Raw genomic sequence first — 17,599 nt, forward strand, 5'->3', positions numbered from 1 at the left:
CTTCTTCAGAGATTTCATTTCAGATTTCATTTGGAAGGTGATAGGGAGGCCTCCACAAATATTTGCTGAATGAATGAAGCTAAAATGAATTACATCAACAAAGAATGCCAGCCTCTGGATGCTTAGCTATTCCCAGAAGTATTAGCATTCTTAAGCAGGAAGCTTGAATTTCAGGCATTGTTGACAAAGGGAAGAATTTCAGGCCAGCCAAGTTGAGTGATATATTTGGACAGAGATGCTTGCTGTTCCACGGCTTCTTAAACCCACAAAAATTTATTAAGACCCTTTAATGCTCCTTTGAAACCAAAGTTGACATTAAAATGTAAAACAGTGGTTGAGAAACACTGTTTGCATCTAAGGAAAAAAATTGTGGATTAGGAATCAGAAGACTGGGTTTCAATCCCCCATGTGCCACTAATCAGTTCCTTGGACAAGTAGCTAATGATTACCAACATTTAGTGAATATCTAGCATGTGCCTGGCCCTGGCTTTATTCACACATAACATTTTTGCAATTCCTTGAGGTGGGTGTACCTAGTATCTCTTTTATAGACAGGGAAACAGGTTCAGAGAAGTCAGGTGTCATGCATGGGAGCACTCCCTAATAAACACCGGGGACAGGACTCAGACCCAAGTTTGTGTCAGCCTGCTCTCCTGTTCCTCCCCCTGTCCCCTGATGAGGCACCCCACATCTTCTCCTGTGAACGTGTAAACTGGGGGCAGGGAAGGAAACTCTTGGGATCTGAGGAGTTGCTTTCTAAGATCCCTTTCATATGATTTCCTCACTATAGTGTTATTTCAGGATGAATATGGGAAGAAGAGAAAACAAGGCTGGCCCTAAGAACTCATTCGGGAACGTAGTTTAGTGGTTAGAGTGAAGGCTTGGAAGTTAAAGTTCTGAGTTAAACTTCTTAGGCATCAACAACACGGGTAGTCAGGGCACCTTCATCCTAGGTTGTGAGACAAAGCCTGTGACGTGTGTGACCCAGTGGGCTGTGCTCAGTGAGCACTCCATGACCATCAAATATTTATTAGCCTGATCATGATTGTGATGAACGCTATAAAAAAAAGTATTGCAAAGGAGGCCAAAAGGGAGGACCATAAGAGAAGAGGCAGATGTTTTTCAGAGCACAGGGGGGCCAGATAACTTCTGCTAGCCAATTTTGAGAAGCAACTGCAAGTTCAGAGGCTCCCAGGGCCTGATATCAACCAAACAGAGGCCCAGGAAGGCTCTGCAGAAGGTAAAGGAGTTCCCAGCAGCCGCAGCAGAGGCAGGAGAGAGCCCCTGAAAGGCAGGAAGCCTCGAGGCCGCAGGAAACATGAGCTGGAGAAACAAAATGGGTTTGAAAAGCCAAGCCTGGGTTAAGGGCTGGAGGCTTGAAAACTGGAGCAGGAGAGAGAGCCCCATGAAGAGTTCAAAGTAAGTCACTGCTCCACAGTTTTTTCTGATATCTGTACTATTGTCTCTGATTACCAAATTAATATACTGGTACGTTATAGAGCTTTATACGATGCAAATAGCAAAAGAGTCCCCTACCCAAATTTTGAAAAATCTTTTTATTGCAGTTTAATACATATAGACAAGAAATGCACAAGCCATATTCGATGAATTTTTCTCATCGTGAATACTCCCAGTAGCAGCACCCAGATTGTGGAACATAACGTTAATCAGAGCTCCAGAAGTTGCCCTGTCTTGCCCCCTTCCTGTCACTACAGAGCCCAACAGGAATCTCTTTACTGATTTGTTTCACCATAGATTAGTTTTATCTATTTTAAAATTTTAAACAAATACCATCACTAAGAATATACTATTTTGTGTCTGGCTTTCTTCACTCAGTGTTATGTTGTAAGATTCAATGATATTGCTATTTAGTAGTTCATTGCATAGATACATGACAATTTATTTATTCGTTTCATTGTCAAATATTGATGGGTTTGAGGGTAATTTCCAGTTTTTAATTATTGTAAGTAAAGCTAAGATCATTCCTATATACGTTTTTTGGTAAATACCTGTATTCATTTCTCTTTTGTATACCCCTAGGAGTGGAATTGCTGGGTTGTAGGATGTACATAGGTTCAGCTCTGGTAGTTGCTACCGCACAAAGTTTTAAAAGCAAGATCTCTGTGTGGGCTCCTGGAGAAATTTTAGAGTACCACAACTCTCTAAGAGAAGAGAATGAGGAAAGGGCAGTCCGGCGGTGCTTGTCTAATGACCTTCCCATGGATCCCTCTGCCTCCAGTCTACCTAGGACACCATGGCAAGATGACCTGCTCCAAATTCCACTTTTATCCTGTCATCCCCATCCACCCTCCCCAACAGAGGCCCAACCACACTTCCAGGCCAGCATTGGATCACACACCTGTGCACTTGCTGGCCTTTGACTGGATTTTAGTCATTTCTTCTATTCACTCATCCAAGTGACAGATATTGAATGCCTACAACTCAATTGCATTGTTTTAGAATCTGGGATCAGAGCAACGTACACACCCCTACCTTCATGAAGCTAGTATTGTAGCAGGAAGAGATAGACAATAAACAAATAAGAATATGTTAGTGGTGATAAGGGCTCTGGTGGAAAAGAAAGCGATGTAAGAATAAGAAGAGCAGCGTGGCCAAGGGATGTGCTATTGTCTCATAGTCCATCAGGGAAAGCCTGCAATGCAGACGAGATCTAGATTATGTTTTACATGATCACTCTGGCTTTTATGTTGGAAATGGGCTATATGGGGGCAGGAGGAAGAAAGGACACAGGAGACCACTGCAAGATTTCAAGCAAGAGATGATGGTGAATTGGACCAGGGTGATGGTAGGAGCAGTGATGAGAAGTGGCTGCATTCAGCATATGTTCTAAAGGTAGGAGTGATAGATAAAGTTTGCTGATAGATGGCTGTACAGCATGAGACGAAGTCAAAGGTGCCTTGTTTCCACCAGGGGCAAGGCCTCTTGCATATACACCATAGGACAAGGCTCTGAGTCCAGAGTCTGTTGGCTGAATGGGTGGACGTCTTTCCTGGTTACAGCCAGCCAAACTTTCTATGTGAAAAGTTTATTCTCTGTTGTCTCAGAGGTAGTAAATATAAGCATTAAGACAAATAATTGGAGTCAGACTGCCAGTCCCAGCTCTGTCACTTACCAACTGTGTATCTTCAGGCAAGTTATATAACCTCTCTGAGCTCCCACTTTTGCTTTCTTCTGACCAAGAGCTTCCGTTTTCTCTTTTGGAAAAATGGGACAATGATAGTACCTCCATCACAATGTTGTCAGGGATACTGAGATAGTGTACATAAAAAGGCCTGGCGTAGAGCCTAATGTTGAGTCAGGGCTTAGGAAATATCTGTTAGACCAGTTCCCGGTTAAAACAAGCAGACAGAAATCTATGGAGTAAGGGTTATCTTTATTTGAATTGCAAAATATAAATATGAACCAGGTTTGGAAATACAAGTTGTAACAGTTCAGAAATGGCACCAGAAACTTCCAGAAGGGGCCATGACAGCATGCCTTTTTAGTTTAGGTGAGGTGGGTGGGTTTACACAAAAACCCTCCTCACCTCCAAACTCTGTAGCAATTGGTAGGTTATCAATTAACAACAACAGCTCCAATGTTTCCTGTTCCTCCTCAGCCTTTTTCTTTGCTAATGCCTTCTCTAGATCATCCCCTGCTGCACTGACCGCTGCATGGAGTAGCACCAGAAGAATGGCAGGAGTAAGAGAAATGTCTTGACACAGGGAAGAGGGAGTGCCCACTCTGCGGGCCTGGGGCCAGGAGGGGGGTGAGGAGCCAGGAAATCTGTAGGCTAGAAGCCCAACCTCTTCTGAGATTTGGCAGGGAAAGGACATAGGGAAACACCGGTATCTGTTACACTTTGACATCAGCACCTTGGGCTTTCAAAACACAAACAGTAGACAAAATCGCCTAGGCAAGACTGTAGTCCAACTCATAGAGTGGATCTGACAAAGTTAACTCCTATATCCTGACCTACAGACCTCCCCTTTTGGCACTGTGATTGCGGAAGGTCTTCGGAAATGTGGACAGATAATAGATGACTACAGATGGGTCACAGAACCATCTCAGATTTGTGGCAGAGGGGTGCGATGCGGAGCCAGATGGTGGGGCATATAAGGTGGAGGGCCAGGAAATTGCCAAAGTAACAGGCTAGGCACTTGAAATATTATTGTTAGATTGTTAAAAACTAAATAAATTAACATACATAGAATAAAATAAATATATAATTTAAGAGGCATTTTACAAACAAACAAACAAAAAATAGTTGTTATTTTTCCATCTGGGTAGAAGTCCCAGAATTCAGAGTTCTCAGGCTTGTGGTATTTCACAGTTAGCTCATCAAATCCAGCGCTAGAGGGTCCAAATGGCAGATCCCTTGGTGGCTACTTGAGTACATGGCTTCTCAATCTTTATTACTCTCTTCCAATCCACAAATCTTTCCTTCTTCCTCTCCTTTTTTTTCTCAAAGATCCTGGAGCATATGGAATTTAACTGGCATCTTAATCCAGAAGTTAAGTGTTTAAACAAACTTATGGGGATAAGTGGGGTTTGGTGGAGAGAATCCGAAGGGCATGAAGGTCTCTCACTTTTGCTTTCTTCTGATCAAGATCCCATTTTGACACATTCAGTTTGGCACTTGAAGGCTCTGGTATTTTGGCAAAGCAATTATGGGAGGCCCAATCTAGATAGCAACTGGGGACGAAGGAATCTTCCTGACTAGCTGTGACGTTCTTTCCCTCTGCAGAGTCTACGATCAGCTGTGTCTTCTCAGAGGTAGCAGTCCCCAGAAGATTCCTAAAGCATAAGAGGAAGGCATTTAATGCTGGATCCAGTTAATAGGTCTTAAGAGTTTCCTAGGTCCAGTCTCAGGAAGTAGGAAGATCATCTGTGAAGGGGCAGAAGAAGGGACAAAGATGGAAGATGCTATTGTCTCAGGTATCTCTCTTGGATATTTCTGTGGCAACTGTCACCCCAAGTGGAGATGACGCACTGAAAACCTTTTTGGCCGGGGCACCTGGTGGTTTAGTTGGTTAAGCGTCTGACTTCAGCTCAGGTCATGATCTCGTGGTTTGTGGGTTCGAGCCCTGCATTGGGCTCCACAATGGCAGTGTGGAGCCTGCTTCGAATTCTCTCTATCTCTCCCTCTATCTCTGCCCTCCCCACTTGTGCACTCTCCCCCCCCAAAAAAAAATAAATAAACTTTTTTGTTATTTATTTATTTATTTTGAGAGGGAAAAAGAGTACATGTGAACAGGGGAAGGGCAAAGAGACAGGGAGAGAGAGAGAGAAATCCAAGGAGGCTCCATGCTGACAGAGCAGAGCCCAACTCGGGACTTGATCTCACTAACTGCGAGATCATGACTTGAGCCAAAATCAAGAGTCAGCTGCTTAACCAACTGAGCCACCCAGGTGCCCCTACCGAAAACCTTTTTGAAAACCATTCTGCACGGGGACCCTAACTCCACAGTAGCCTATCCTCCAACCCGTAGGACAAGAGAAGAATTCAGCATGACTTGGGGCGCCTGGGTGGCTCAGTCGGTTGAGCGTCCGACGTCAGCTCAGGTCACGATCTCGCAGTTCGTGAGTTCGAGCCCTGCGTCAGGCTCTGGGCTGATGGCTCAGAGCCTGGACCCTCCTTCCGATTCTGTGTCTCTCTCTCTCTCTGTCCCTCCCCCATTCATGCTCTGTCTCTCTCTGTCTCAAAAATAAATAAACATTAAAAAAAAAATTAAAAAAAAAAAAGAATTCAGCATGCCTTGAAACAGATCTAGGAAAGGTGGTGATGGTGCCAGGGGGCAAAGGATGGACCATTACCTTGAGCACAGGTCTCTCTCAGTGGGAAGTAGTCATGCCCAACTTCACTTTCTCTTCATTTTCCACATCATAACCACCTCTCCTATGGTACCTGAAGGAGACAAGTTTTGTGAGCAAGATTTGCCTGCTTTGATAGGGTGTGGGTCCAGAGAAGGTCCTTCTAAAGGACACTGCCATGGGGCGCCTGGGTGGCTTGGTCAGTTAAGCGTCCGACTTCGGCTCAGGTCATGATCTCATGGTCCGTGAGTTCGAGCCCCGCGTCGGGCTCTGTGCTGACAGCTCAGAGCCCGGAGCCTGTTTCGGATTCTGTGTCTCCCTCTCTCTCTGCCCCTCCCCTGTTCATGCTCTGTCTCTGTCTCAAAAATAAATAAATGTTAAAAAAAAAAAAATTTAAAGGACACTGCCATGGTGGTTCTGTCCGTTACTTGGAAAAGCCAAGAGGGTATGGCAGCCCAACAGACCTCTGGTCAAACGCCCAACTTGCCCCAGGGAATGCCTGTCTCTAACAGCAAAAGCTATAATTTGCTGAGAACTTTCACCTCATTTACAGGATCCTCACAACATCCTGATGAGGTAGGTAGACAGAGATTACAATCACTGTAAGATTATAACCCTCAGAAAGACAGGCAACTTGGTCCAGGTCTCACGACAGATAATTTACACTGCTTGAAAACAGGCACAGAGTGCTTGGCAGGTTTCCCCCAGTCTAGAACATAACCTGGACTAGAAACATGGCCTGGGGTCAAGATGCCTCAGAATTAGAAGACTATACCAATAACCATATACCACCCATGCTCTATCAAACCACATACTAATGCCATCAAAGAACAGGGCAAAGAGAAAGAACTGTGTGAAGAGGTGGATCCATGGATGGGTTACTGTGCCTGCTATGAGAAGCAGGAGCTGCTATGGCCCTCACAATTTTTGCCCTGTGCTCTGGACACCGGATTCATGTCATGCCAGAGAAGCTGGGTTCCTAGAGAACCTGTACTCCAGAATGTCGGTCAAATGCCTAGCCCCGAGTTTGGGAGGTTGGAGGGCTCATGTGATCACAGGCAGAAGACCCAGGAGGAGGGATGGAAGTGATACGCAGAAACAGCCTGCAGGGGCCCAATACTCACCGAAACATGAGAAGCCCCACGATGACAAGCAGACAGACAGACGACAGCACCACAGCCACCACAGCCAGGACGGTCGTATGGTCATAAGTATATAAGCGGTTTTCCACCGGGAGGCTCAGCCCATGGCACCTCTCTCCGTGGTAACCTGGGTGGCAGCTGGTTTAAGACAGAACAAAGCAGAGAGGAGGTTAGTGGTTTGGCCTCTCTCTATAGGCAATGGTCCATCTACCTAAGCCAAACCCCAGTCCTCACAGCCTCAGCCTATCAACCCCTGACCGGATTCCTATCCTGATTCCTGCCCTTCCTCTATCCTTCTAGTAGGAATTTAGTAGAAGACTTTTGAGGAGCCCTTCTGAAGGTTCTGTGGCCTTCCTTCCCAATTCCTCACCCCCTTCTCCGTTTCCTCTGGCTGTCTGGCTGGAGATTCCCACTCCAGGCAGGGAAAAAGTGAGGGAGGACTTGAAGGTCTTAGCTAGATACGTTCCACGTGTGGATGATTTATTACATGTGTGTTAAGAGGTTTTGTTTAAGGCCTTCAGAAGACTTAGGCCCATGAGCTGGTGGGTTGAGCTGAGGGGACTGAGTATCACTCCCTCTAGTGAGGCCCCTCAACTCTGACCTAGAAATAAACCCAAGCTTCACCACTGCTTCCAGCACTCAGTCCCTCTCAGCCACGGCCCAGCCTATTAATAGGTCCTGTTCATTTGCCAGGAGTCATTTTTCTCAAGTCCCCTCCATTTAACTCCCAGCTCCCCCTGGGTGCAGAGCCCAACTTGAGAGCTTAACATCAACTTTTGGCCTCTGAACCCTGGGCTATCTGGCCTCCTTCATCACAGGACAAAGCAAACAAACCAAGGTAACTTCTTGCCCAGCTGTCTTGCCAGAGTGTGGAGGAATGTCAGGAACAACCCCCTGGCTTTTCACACTCGAGAAATAAATCAGATGACAGCCACCTCTTCCAACATAAAGCACTTCCTGGAAGCTCTTAGGAAGACTCAGAAGTGCGTTCAGTTGAACAAGCACATTCATGTTCCTTTCTTTATCTGAGCACCCGAGAGGCCCTTTGATGTAGATGGAAGCCCCGTGCTAGAGAAAGGCCGAGCTATCTTCCCAGTGGTCACTCAGCAGAGCAGAGGTGTGGTCTTGGTTTGTCTGACTCTGAGCTCAGTTTGCTCCCCAATTACACCCACAACTGCACTGGCACTGTCTGCCTGGGGACTTGAGGCCACTAGCTTGCTGAAGGAAGCACTGAGAACCTGGTGGGCCTCTATCCTGAGCTGCACCTCCTCTGGGAAGTACATTATGCATACGGTGCCTCAGAGCAAGGAATTCCTTCCTTCTGCCGAGAGGCACCTGGGAAACAGATCTCTCCAGACCTGGCAGCAACAGACAGGCCAGGCTGTACTTGTGGGGTGCCAAGCACCTCTCCCTGCCCTGGATCCTCCTGGGTGTTTTGGGGAACCACCTCACTGAAGGATAAAATGTGGGTCAGGCCCATATACACATAGCAGGGCACACAGCTCTTTACCCAGCCTCTCCATGAATCTAATCTGTTCTATCAGCCAAGGTGGGCAAAACAATAACCCTCCCCCTGCTCTTATGGAAGACACTCTTAGGAGTGCCCTTGGGAAATCACATCTGCACAACAGTTTACAGTTGATAAGACACTAGCCTTACCTGCTAGCTCAGCTGAGACTCAACATCTGGTAGACAGGTACAGACCCATTTTACAGATTGAAAGAGTAAGATTAAGGGTCAGAGGGATTGTGATTTGCCAAAAGTAACACAACTAAAAAGCAACAAGGCTAAGACTAGAAACTAGTCATAGCAGATTCCAATTCATGATTCTTTCTACTCTGAACAATGCAGGCTACCCCCAAGGAAACACATATCTGATGAGGTGATGGGTTCCTGGGGCAGTCTGACCCTGCTCTTTGACTTACTATTTTACTATTATTATTATTAACTTGAATAATAAATACCAAACATTAAAGGCTTATGTGAGCCAAGTACTCTGTGCTAATTGCTTTATAAGAATCATTTCAGGGGCTCCTGGGTGGCTCAGTCAATTAAGCATCTGACTTTTAACTTAGGCTCATGGTTCATAGGTTTGAGCCCCATGTCAGGCTCCAAGCTGACAGTGCAGAGAATGCTTGGGATTCTCTCTCTCCTCTCTCTCCTCTCTCTGCCTCTCTCTCTCTCTCTTTCTCTCAAAATAAATAAATAAACTTAAAAAAAAAAGAATCATTTCATTTAATCTTAAAAACATCTCTCTGAAGTAGGAGTTACTACCCCCATTTTAAAGATGGAGAGACTGAGGCTTAAGTTGTTTAGCTAATTTGCCCAAGGTTACACAGCTAGTGAGTGGTAAAGCCAGGATTCAACCCAGCAGTCTAGATGACTTCAGAGACTGTGCTCCCTCGGGGGAAGGGAAGCCGAAGCTCAGTCTGTTTTTCACTTTCAGCCATCACTCAAACCCCACAGGTAGTTACTCAGATGATAGAAATAAAGCTTGGCCTCAGAGTCCCGCAATTCAGTTACATAATCCCTCCACCCCCACCCTGAGTCAAAAGGATAATAATGTAAACATCCTAATATTACCCACCTCCCCCTCCCTTTGCAGATGACTCCTGGCTTCCCCTGGGAAGGAGGGGGGATGAGAACGTTCCAAGCATCCTGGGTGGGGGCAAGATCATGTGTCTTACCCAGAGCCAGCAACCCACCAAACTGGAACATGTTCCTCCTACCAATGTTTGTGACCCATTTCAGAATTTGTGTTACAATAGAAGTTAAAACCCTCTAGGGTCTAAAGACATCTTCCAAACTGGGTTTCTCCAGTTTGGATGTCAGAATACATGAGTTCCAGATCAGTCCCACTGCTATTTCTAGCCAAGTGATCTTGAGCAAGTTACTTTTACCTTTGTGAGCTTTGGTTTCCTCATGTGAAACACAAGAATAATAAACACCCGCCTCGCTAGCGTATTTTGAGATCAAATGAGAATATACAGGTAAAATCACTTAGCAAAAGACCAAGTCTCACCAAACTGTGACTTATTGTATCATTAGATGCCAGAGGGTACTGCCCTGACGTATGGGCGGCCAAAGTCAGATGGAGCCAAAGAGAAGGGGGCTCACCATCCCTTTTCAGGATCTGGCCAATGAGGCCAAGGGGAGGCTCCAGACCCATTTCTCTTCCAAATGAGTTCTCCTCAGCCTGACTGCCCCAAGGTTTCCTCCAGCCACAGGAAATCTCACAGCCAGTTGCTGGGTCAGCAGCTAGTTAGGAGCCCCAGGAAACTGCTCTTTGAGGGCAGCGTTTGGCTGGTGACACAAAAAGGGCTTTCCTGTGAATGGTGGCTGTGGAGGACCGGCTTAGGAAGCCAGCTAGCCTCAAGCTCTCAAGGGCAGCCTGAATACACCCTAGCTGGTTGTTCCGGGGTCTAGAGGGAAGGAGGAGCAACAAAGGGCCCCAAAGGTAGGTGACCAGATATCACATGTGCCCAAACCAGGAACTATGTGTCTTCTTGCTGCATTCTGCCCAGAGTACCAAAGGCTGGAGTGAGGGGAGCAGCCAAATCAGACACTGAATCCAGCCCCTTGAAAATCCGCTTAGGAAGCAGAGACAAGGTCTTCAAATCAGGTTGGCATGCCCTTAGGCTAGTAAAAGCCTTAAGATACCTCTAACATAACAGCTGTCCTCTATAAAATCCTATTCAAACTCTATAAGGACAGATAGGGAAGAAGGACACAGGCCAACATCCAATACAGCCTGGGGGCATGAAAAGCACGCTGGACTGGAAGTCAGGCACCTGAATCCCTGTCCTGTTTCCATCCACTTATTTAGCTGTTGATCTCAGGCAAATCACTTCCTACTTCCTGGCTCTACTTTCCTTACCTTTCAACTAGACATAGCAAGCCCTTGCCAACTTCCCTAGGGCTTTTGAGAATCCTAGGACATGACTGTAATTCCCTATCCCCTAGAATAGTTGGCACCAAGTAGGCACTCAACACATACCTGCAGGGCTCAGCTCATATTAAATGTTAATAGTGAAGCTACGGGTCAAAGGAGAGAAGGCATCATCATGAATATCATCACTATGCCTAGGGCCAACTTGGCTCTGGGCACCCTTATCTACTGGCCTTAGCTGGTGGGTCAAGCCCAGCCCTCCAGGACAGCAGCCTTACAAAGGTTCTCAGCTGAGCAGTGGAAGACCACCCACCAAAGCTCTGGATCAGTTTGTCCCAGATTCCTGGCCTCAATCCATCTTGACTACCCTCAGAGTCACTGCCTCCACCCTGTGCTAATGACAGCATTTTACAAATTTAAGACAAATATTCCCTACCCTATCCCAAGACCCTATGAGGACTGTCTATGTTACTCTAAAGCAACTCCCTCCAATACCAAGCTCCTGACAAGGGCGTTATAGGAGAGGACACACAAGTGATCATGGACAGGGTAGAGTGATGTCTTGCCAACTGCCAAATATAGGGCAGCTTTGCTATGTAAGATCAGACAGGACAAGGAAACTTTAAAAAAACAAGGGATCTTTACCAGTCACAACAGAAGAGATGCCAGGCAGTCAGCCTTTTTGACAGGTTGAGAGGTGGTGTGCACCTAATCATCTCCTGGCCCTGTCCAGAGTCTCCCAGGTCACAAAGACTGTCCTTTGTAGGGACCTTGTGTCCAGAGGAAGAGTGGATGTTTGTAGTCTGATGTGGGTGTTGGCCTCAGGCACAGTGGCGACATTATGCCTGCCAGAAAGCGTGGCTGTGCCGTCACCCCTGAGGGGTCGCCAAGGCTGCCGTTTGCTGGGTTTGGCCTAGCAGAATAGCTGCAGAACCCATGGCCCTTCCACCCAGGGAAGGGGTGGTGCTGCCTGACCGGGGGCTGATGCCTACTGGGTTGGGTTCCATTTCCTGTTAATCTGGCACAAAGGAAGTGTTCTCCCACTCCCATGGCCAAAGGCCAATACCTGCCATGTCCCCCACCTCCTGGCCCTTGCTGGGATGAGGAAGAAGAGAGGAGGGGCTTCTCTCTGCTCTCATGATGATCACTTCCTGTAGAGTCCCGCCGTTCCTTCAAATCAATCCATATGTGCTCACTCATATGAGTGGACATATGTCCAAGCACACACATCTGCACAGTGTGAGTCTGACTGCACCTCATACCTGCCTGCAGGGCTTGGGAAAGGAGGCCACAGGAGCTCCACTCCCCCCCAGGAAGCCTACTCTGCCATGTGTCCTACTGGCTTCTCCCATCTGCAGTAGGGCATAAGGTAGGAATGAAGGACCTGCCTGCAGGTATAAGCTCTCCTAGCCACATGCTTGTGTCTGAGCAAGCAGGAAATGTCCCCAAGGATGAAAGAGCGTCACAAACCTACACCACAGGAAATTACATCCTATGCGGGGGAGAGCCCCTTCCGCTGACTAAAAATATTTCCCCTCCTCCCAACTTCCGCCTAAAGATTGAGAAGAAACGGAGTAGAATTATGAATTCAAGGAACAGTGACAACGAGGAACAGCCACGTGACTGACAAAGAGTGTGCTGAGGAGAGTCAGCCCGGAAAGGGACACTTACATGCAGGATGGAGCCCGGAGCTCCTTCACATATTTGCACTCTCCGTGGATGCAGAAGTCCTTGTATTTCCGAAGACATGGGTCTCTCTTCCTCCCTAACCCCTTGCCTTTCTTCTTTTTTTTCCCACGCTCCTCCTTGCTGGGTGTCACCAGAGGCTGTGGCTTAGAGGAGAAAGCAGCTGCAGGAGAAAAGTACCCTGTTAAGTTTTTGACTTTCCTGGGGTTAAGAATTCCATCCAGGTCTGGACGGAAAACATACTCTGTGACCCCACCTGAAGTGAGAAGACTTGGGTAGACCCCTTGGCTCAGTGCCTCCCAGGGGCTAAAGGAGGACTGGGCAGAACAACCAGAAAGCAGAGGAGGAAGCAGAGGCTACAGGGGTCCCAAGGAACACATTTCACAAACTCAGTTTAAGAACTTCATTCTAACAATGTTAGCTTCTATTGAGTAACTGCAGCTGACGGGGCATTTCTACCAACCTCACTCCACCATCCGTCCCCATCTACTCCTCCACACCCACTTGGTTCTATTTTGGCCTTAAATCAGCCTCATTTCCTGATGCTGCACTCAGTGACCCACTTGCAGGAAGACAGTGTCAGAGATAAAAATTGCTTCTGGAGAAGGTACTTGGAAGGGGTTTTTTTTTGGGGGGGGGGCTCCTAAAATAACAACAGTGTACATGTCCAGGTGGCCCCCTCTGAGGCACCTATTAGCACCAGGGTACCATGAGCTCAGGCCAGAGCCAAGCTTGGGGACCACAAGCAGGCCATGCCTGGTCAGGGCCTTGCTTTTTTGACTTCAAGCAGAATATTTACCCTGCTCTGTGCCCTTTGCAGCTCACCACTTCTCTCAAATGTCTATTTACATTTATCCCCTAATGTCCCATTTATAGTTTTCCAGGATGGGGAGTATGGTGTATACAAGGGGGAAAAACATGGAAAGTAAGGAACTATCCAGAAGGAACTGGAACAATGATGACTCCCCCCCCCCCCCATTCTTTCCACACTTCAAAGGGGGAAAAATAGCCTCACACATCCAGCTGGGACTGACTGTGGGCTACACCCATCAGCCCATCGGGGGTCTGATGCCAGTCCCCCTATCCCATGCTCCCAGCAGAAAAAAATGTGCCCACTCTCCATGGCTGTAGCCATGTGTCTGGCAGAAGGGTGAACATCACATATTAGATTAGAGACTCAGGATCCTCAAGCTGGAAGTGACTTGAAAGAATATCATGGGGGCGCTTGGGTGGCTCACTCAGATGAGCAGCTGACTCTTGATTTAAGCCCAGGTTATGATCTCACGGTTTGTGAGTCTGAGCCCTACGTTGGGCTCTGTGCTCATAGCGCACAGCTTGCTTTGGATCCTCTGTCTCCCTCTCTATGCTCCTCCCCCACTTGCACTTGCTCTGTCTCTCTCTTGAAAAGAAATAAATGTTAAAAAAAAGATTAATATATACAAAAAAGAAAGGATATCATGGCTTTCCACTTTCAGATAAAAAACCTGAGGTCCCCAAAGGCATGACTTGGTAAAAGTCATGCAGGGTTGAGATCAGAAATGTGGTCTCTGGACTCCATCCATGTCCTGTATTCTTTCCCAATATACCAAGGTGCCTCATACACCCTTGTCCCTTCCCCTGGACAAGTCTAGAGCACCTGGGATGTTGAACCAGGAATGAAACAATGAATGGACTCTGAAGTCAGCAGATCTGTGCTCTAATTTCATTCCTGCGATCTTGGGCATATGGCTTACTCTCTCTGAACCTTGGGGTTCTTAGTAAGTAGTGGATAGCAGGAGTTCAATCTGAGAGGGTTGCTACAGGATTAATTAACCCACAATAGCATAATGAGTGCCTAGAACATAGTAGGTACTTAATAAATGGTAATGGCTATTCATTTTAGATGATAGGATCCTCAGACCTCACCTAGCAAAGCCAAGAGAAGGGAAAGCAGGCAGGTGCAGTAGTCCTCAGTTTCCTCTGGTGCAGACCCAAGCACCTTCAGAGCTCAGAAGGTGAGGCAGATGCTCAGAGGAATCGAGTGACCAGAGCCGTGGTGAAATTGTGGCAGGAAGGCCAAGTCAATCAGAGAGGGGAGGAAGAGAGTGACAGGGTGACAGCCAGGCTCTTGCCAGGGACAGGGAGCAGTGAGTCAGGTTTGCAGAGGTATGAGGAGCAGCCGTGTGGGTGGAGGGTGAGTCACAGCCCAGCTCTGCCCTGACTAGGAGGAGAGGGCTAGGAGAATCCAGGTTGTTCTGGCCAGGGTGGCCCAAGAAGGCTACTATGAGGAGACAAAGGGTGGCAGCCCAGGCTCAGCTTTAGAGCTGACCCTTGATTTATACAAGCAGAGACAGCACCTGAGGGAAGTTCTGGGTAAGGAGAGGGAACGGTGGCTGAGGAGCCGGCCTAGCAGCAGGGCTAGAACAGGTAGGTATCTTTCCAACCAAATACAGTAACTCTGGGGCCCCAAGGCTCGGTCCCTGCTCCACCCTCAAGAATCACTGCAGGTGGCCTGGGGCAGGGCAGTGGGCAATGCTGGAGACTCTGGACTCTGCCCTGGGCCAGTACTCAACCACAGCCACATCCACTGGTTGGAGGATCCCACCTAGCCCTTCCTCCCTTGGAGTCTCTCTCAAGGACTCAGGATGGTCAGGAAGTCTCCAGGCTTTGGGTAGGATTTGTGGACACACAGCATTTCTGTATATCTCCCTAAGGACTCAGTGCCCACCATTCATAGCCTCCCCAGGAGGTGCTGGCCTCACCTGGGGGGCCAAGTGTTCCTCATTCCCCTCTGTTTCTCCAACCTGGAGACAGGTAGATGGAGAAGACTACACACCTACTATATTCCTAGGACCTCCACCTCTGTCATTTTATACATTATAGTCATTGGATATAGGAATCAAGACTTGCACCCATTTTTGTATAGAAACTCTAGGGAAAGCATCTCAATCATGACTTGTTCCTTACTCCAGCTTACCCCAGAGGAATGTACAAGACCCCAGACCCCTGCCTTCTCAATGTGCCCAGAAGGGCAGCAACTCGGCATGTGAAATTCAACAGCAAGAAAGACCCTGGGACTCACATTTCAGAATCCCCCAGTATGCTTGTCAGGCCCTGCAGCTTTTCCTTGAAGTCCTCCATGAATACCTCCAACCCACAAGTGTGCCCAAACAGCATGAATCCTGTATCCACTTATTTTTCAATTGCCCACTGGGGTCCGAGGACGGGTAGCCCTCACACCCACCTCTGAAAAGGTCCAGGTCTGTCTCTTCCAAGTCCAGGACTTCCCTGCCCCGGCTGCCTCCCGAGGGCAGCAGCTGGTCTGTTGATTCAGTGGGAGAGTCCAGGTTGCTGGTTCCAGCTGCCAGTCCTCTTCGAAGCCGCTCCAGGCTCTCGCCAGTTACCAATGCCGAGAGCACTGCGGGTGAGGGGCAAGGCCGCATTAGACCCCGCGGTCACCACGCACCAATGCTGGCGCCCGTCCGCCAGGGAGCACGGGCCCCACCAAGTGGCCCGCGCTGGGGTCGCCGCAGCGACCTTCCCCCGTGCCCCCAGCACAGTGTCCCCAACCCCCCGACCTCCGGGGGCGTTGGCAGCCCTCTCACCTGCAGCCAGAAAGACCTTCAGTACCACCGACGGCAGCAGCTTCATGGTCCTGGACCCGGCGGAAGCGGCGAGGCAGCAATCACTTTGGAGGCGGCGGCCACGGGGCGCTGGCACGGGAGCCCGGGCGGGCGGAGCGCAGGAGATTGCGCCCGGTACGGTCTGCTGCGGGCCTCTGGGTGCAAGCCTGGCTGGGACCTGCGTGGAGCTAGCGGCCGCCGGGCGTCTGTCCGATTGCTCAGTCAGTCCGCCCGCCCAAGCCCTTGCGTCTCGGTTAGGTTGGCCAGCCACGCGCCACCCGCAGGTCCCTCGGTCGACTGAACGATTCCCGGCGCGCGGCTGGGAATAAGGCTCTGGGAGGCGCCGAAGCTCCGCCCCGCCCTCTCCCCCCCCTCCCGCGCTGGGCCGCTCGCCCGGCTCCCGGCGCCGGCCGCGCAACCCCCGCAGCCCCCCACTCCGCGGGCGCGGCGGGGGAAGGGGCGGGAGTAGGGGGCGGCGCTCACATATTTTGGGACAAGGCCAGGGCAGCCGTCGCCAGGCTGTGGGTAGTGCTACTGACCGGCAGGTGGCAGGGACTAGTTCCTACCTTTCCCCAAACGCTTGTCGCGCTGCAGCCTTGTGACTGCTGCGCTCTGCCCTTGGACACCTCTCTTTCTGCGCTGATTCCAGGCTGGTCCCTCCAGCCATCCCTGCTCCAAACCAGGGATCTGCACCCATGTCACCTTCTGAAAGGAGACACTTCCTTTTTTCCCTAGCAATACAGCAAATAGTAAATGATAATTTATTTTATCGTTTAAAAATTAGACGCATGAAAAAAATTAGACACACGAATGGCAGCAGGTCTCATGAGCTACAAGTAATCAGAGTTGCAGTTGCAGCAAAACAAAGGAAGTTAGTATTCCTCCAGCAGCTAGAGTGGCTTCCCTCCATCTTTCTCGCAGGGGGATAAAGTCTTCATTAAGATTTTTGAACTATGGATTATAATTCCCAGGCTTCTGGGATTGGAAAGACAACGGTTGTGCAGCAAGCCTCATACTTTTTTTTTTTTTTTTTTTTTTTGACTTGGAACACCACCTTCTTCTCCAATGTAAAAACTGAGACCTTCTTCCACAGGACCCAGCTGGTTAGCCTAAGTTGCTATTTTCAACAGGTGCCAGGAGATTGATGCGTTTCTCTTCCAACCTATGTGTTTTTACAGGGGTCTTCGGCAGTCAGTGTCCTGACCCAAAGAAATTACTCTCCCAGTAGATATTTCAGCTCCCAGGGACGTACTGGGGAGGGAGTTGTATGACATAGGGCTGGGTTGGCATTCAAAGCCCTCAGATTGTGCCAGATAGAGCTGCTTGCCTGATTCAGCCCATGTGTAGGGATAAAAACAGGCCTCCTATTTATACACAGGCTTTCCCACTGTCTCTCTCCGTCTCCACTTTTGCAGGGGATCTGCCCTCTTGACTTGCCCCTAGCAACCATTCCCAGGCTTAGGTTT

The 17,599-nt window shown here is 48.6% G+C and overlaps 1 protein-coding gene across 2 annotated transcripts; it reads right to left on the reverse strand.

Annotated features, from left to right (window-relative positions):
- Positions 1-3,375: 3,375 nt before the first annotated feature.
- Positions 3,376-16,457, reverse strand: HBEGF (heparin binding EGF like growth factor). Of its 2 annotated transcripts, none has more exons than XM_042959063.1 (6): positions 16,116-16,457; positions 15,755-15,928; positions 12,517-12,694; positions 6,939-7,094; positions 5,818-5,908; positions 3,376-4,797 (listed from the first exon to the last, which is right to left on the reverse strand). In XM_042959063.1, exons 1-5 carry the CDS (start codon positions 16,159-16,161, stop codon positions 5,836-5,838), a joined length of 627 nt encoding a protein of 208 aa, XP_042814997.1. In that variant the 5' UTR covers positions 16,162-16,457; the 3' UTR covers positions 3,376-4,797; positions 5,818-5,835. The 2 variants fall into 2 exon arrangements, with proteins under 2 accessions (XP_042814997.1, XP_042815003.1); XM_042959069.1 differs by having other exon boundaries at positions 3,376-4,888.
- Between the last annotated feature and the right edge of the window lie 1,142 nt (positions 16,458-17,599).

This window comes from Panthera tigris, chromosome A1 (assembly GCF_018350195.1).
Source record: "Panthera tigris isolate Pti1 chromosome A1, P.tigris_Pti1_mat1.1, whole genome shotgun sequence".
Classification (NCBI taxonomy): Eukaryota; Metazoa; Chordata; class Mammalia; order Carnivora; family Felidae; genus Panthera; species Panthera tigris.

What these genes read in the sequence shown, in the direction of transcription:
- HBEGF (XM_042959063.1), bottom strand. Translation starts at nt 16,161, where the DNA reads ATGAAGCTGCTGCCGTCGGTGGTACTGAAGGTCTTTCTGGCTGCAG. An exon ending in GAAGGTCTTTCTGGCTGCAG is followed by an intron (nt 15,929 to 16,115) that starts GTGAGAGGGCTG and finishes CCTCACCCGCAG; the next exon opens with TGCTCTCGGCATTGGTAACT. An exon ending in CTCCGGGCTCCATCCTGCAT is followed by an intron (nt 7,095 to 12,516) that starts GTAAGTGTCCCT and finishes GTCTTAAACCAG; the next exon opens with CTGCCACCCAGGTTACCACG.